Source organism: Meleagris gallopavo, chromosome 1 (assembly GCF_000146605.3).
Source record: "Meleagris gallopavo isolate NT-WF06-2002-E0010 breed Aviagen turkey brand Nicholas breeding stock chromosome 1, Turkey_5.1, whole genome shotgun sequence".
Lineage (NCBI taxonomy): Eukaryota > Metazoa > Chordata > Aves > Galliformes > Phasianidae > Meleagris > Meleagris gallopavo.
Genome location: NC_015011.2, coordinates 47,868,609 through 47,871,504, shown reverse-complemented (window position 1 = coordinate 47,871,504; position 2,896 = coordinate 47,868,609). Strand labels below are relative to the sequence as shown.

At 43.1% G+C, this 2,896-nt stretch overlaps 1 protein-coding gene across 1 annotated transcript in view; it reads right to left on the bottom strand.

Moving 5' to 3' along the window:
- Positions 1-2,896, bottom strand: part of DESI1 (desumoylating isopeptidase 1) — an 18,788-nt gene continuing 15,892 nt past the window's right edge. The window contains exon 6 of the mRNA XM_003202300.4: positions 1-2,850. Within this exon, the coding sequence (XP_003202348.2) occupies positions 2,757-2,850 (94 nt within the window). The 3' untranslated portion in view covers positions 1-2,756. The remainder of the gene's footprint in view (positions 2,851-2,896) is intronic.

The window sequence follows — 2,896 nt, the reverse complement described above, 5'->3', positions numbered from 1 at the left end:
CAGGATTACTTTTTTAATTGTAATAGAAAAAAATCAAAACATCACTTTCTGTCTAAAGATGTTATTAATTAACATTTTTTAAATGGCATGGAGGGAACCCCAGAGATACACAACAGATCAGGAAGCATGACCAAAGGATTCTGTTCCCGTTCAGGAGTGCAGCTGCCCTACCCCTTTGTCAATGAGCTGGCTGAGGTTTGCCACCTCTATACACTTACATACATATCTCATTCTAGTTTATAATCCTATGAGTACATATGGCTGGGAGGAATGGCTTGTGCAAGTTACACCTAAACATCTTTGGAGAAAATGGGTTTCCTAAGAGGCCTAAAGGGTACAAGGGTCTCGTTACCCAGTAAGATCAAATAAACAGGACCTCTTCCTACAGATCCTTTACACACAGAGTAGTTCCGGAGACAAGGAGGCCATCTGGGTGCACCATCACTGCTGCAAACAGAGTACGTCTGAGAAGTGTAACCCACTGATAGGTTCTGAAATAGGCAGGCAAGCAGAAACTGGGCTTAGGACCTCTGAAGTGGACACACTTGTCATGAAACAGAGCGCGCAGAGATCAAGGTGCCTGCATTCCCTCTGCTGAGCAGCTGTACCAGCAGATTGCTGTACCTGGAGTGACATTTGCTGAAAGAAACAGCCACAGCTGTGCTGCTGGTGGGTACCAAGATGCATACCCAGATGTTGTGCTGCATTGTATCAGTTTTGGTATACCTGATTGTCTGGGGAAGCTCCATGATGTCTAACGTGCTTCTACATTTTGTGGTATAGTCATATCTGCAGGAAGATAACACACCAATTCCTCTTCACAAAATAGGCATCAAGAGAGTTCAGAGGTGATACACAGACAGCGGAAAAACTAAGCTATGGCTTCTATGGCTTAGCAGAAAGCAAACCTAACAATTGTTCCCCAGAACACCAGAAGGTGCTGTGTGGTAAATGATTTACTACAGAATGCTTTCTGCAAACAGTACATTTTGTTGGGGAGAGTCTGAAAGCTCTTCCATCTACACTAACTGCTACAGCCGTCTCCTAGTCCAGTCCAAATGAGACACTCCAGGAGAAGCTGATGGCACAAGCAGGGACTGAAAGATAAAAAAACAAACACAATCACCACCAAAAACCATTCTGTGGTGCAAAGGCCACCTGCACTGACAGCAGCCACACATAACCACCAAAGGGACAGACAGGATCTGATTTCCACTCATGCTGTGATTCCACAAGGCGCTGAGCGACAGCGCATTGGGCAGAGTGAAAGAACTGCATTTTCCTTCATTCCATCCCCACAAAAATAGTGTTAGTCTGCTCTGACTAACAGCATGAGCAACACACTAATTTGTATTATTCTGAGAAAAAGAGCTCAGCAGGGGAAGGACACCTCCATCAGGTATGCGGTTTCCAGCACAGGAAATTGGAGATGTGGCAGCTGTTGTCACAACAAAGCACTGCACATAGGACCATACATTTGCAGAGACACTTTTTTTCCAGCAGTATCTGAGATGTGCAATGCCCATTTGCAGGACAGTGTTCTGGGGTTTTTCTGATGTTGTTGTGTTTCTTCCTAAGCATCCTTGCTACAGAATTGTTCAGGAAATTAGTGTATATACGTGCACAATAAGAAATCAGTGAGCCTGTTCTTTTCTTCCTGTGATCTTTTTCTGCTGTGAATAACTGCAAAGCTGTAAGAATCTTAAATTAGAAGATGCAGCATTGACACAACCTAATGTCAATCTAAGGACAGGACTGCTTCTCCACGTATCCCAATCAACTAAATTGTTCCACAGGAAACCTTAATTTTACTCTTCCTTGTTTTAAATTTAGGGAGACGTACCACCTGCTTTTCCTCGTGCAGCCCTCTGCGATGTACTTGGCTGCTTTAGAAAGAACAGCAATGTCAGAAACAGCTGGAAGCCTTACCATGTCTGCAACAAAAGACTGAAGGCAGAGTTGGCCTACATCACGTTATCAAGAGACTGCCATGCTGTAACTCTTGCTTACTGAGAAAAAACAGTTCCTATGCAAAGGCAAACAGTTATCAAGGTTCTATACATTGCTTCCATCACTCACGCTCACAAGATTTTGTTCTTTCAGCTGTTGTCTCTCATAACGCTTGGATCTCATGAGTATTTTTCAGATGCAGCCTCCCTCCAACACACACACTGAAAGTGACACTGCCTGGTTCAGCTGGGCCACCTTTCTCATTGCTGTGCCACTGCAAATACTCCTATCAAACGAGTTCAGCTTTTCCCCTGAGCAAATAACACAATGTTAATGAAATATGCACAAGACGAGTACTGGGACACCTTTACTTTCTCAGCTACAAGTATCTCCCTTGCTATAGACTGGAGCAAATACCCCCATAATATTGACAGTGACAAGAAAAAGACATATGAGTATGCAAGGGATGGCTAGGACAGCCCCTTTACTTCAAAATGCATAATGGGCTTGAATGCTCACAGAATGAATTCCCACTTCCCAGCAGAGGAATTAGTTAGAAAGTACCACCTAACTTCAGGCAAGACAGCCTTTATAAATTAGCATAATACTATTAGAAATTATGGCAATCTTTTTGGTAGCCTTGTCTTGCATGCACCCTGATAAATCCTCTCCCTAAGAAATTTTAAAACTGGTCTCGTGATTTCCATAGAGTTAATTCAGATGGGAAATTATAAAATAGAAATCTGGAAGATTCGTGCTTAAAAAGGAAGAGGCCTGGTGAGGCTGGGCACAGCAGGGCACTCCTGTTAGCTCTGTCCATTATCCCTGTTAAAGGTATTTCCTCCAGGTGGTTGCAACTGGGTGGTGCTCAGGAAGGGCCGTAAAGCTTGTCCAAAAGGTCTGAAAAGACATAGAAATAAATATTTAAAATAGTTTACTTGAACAT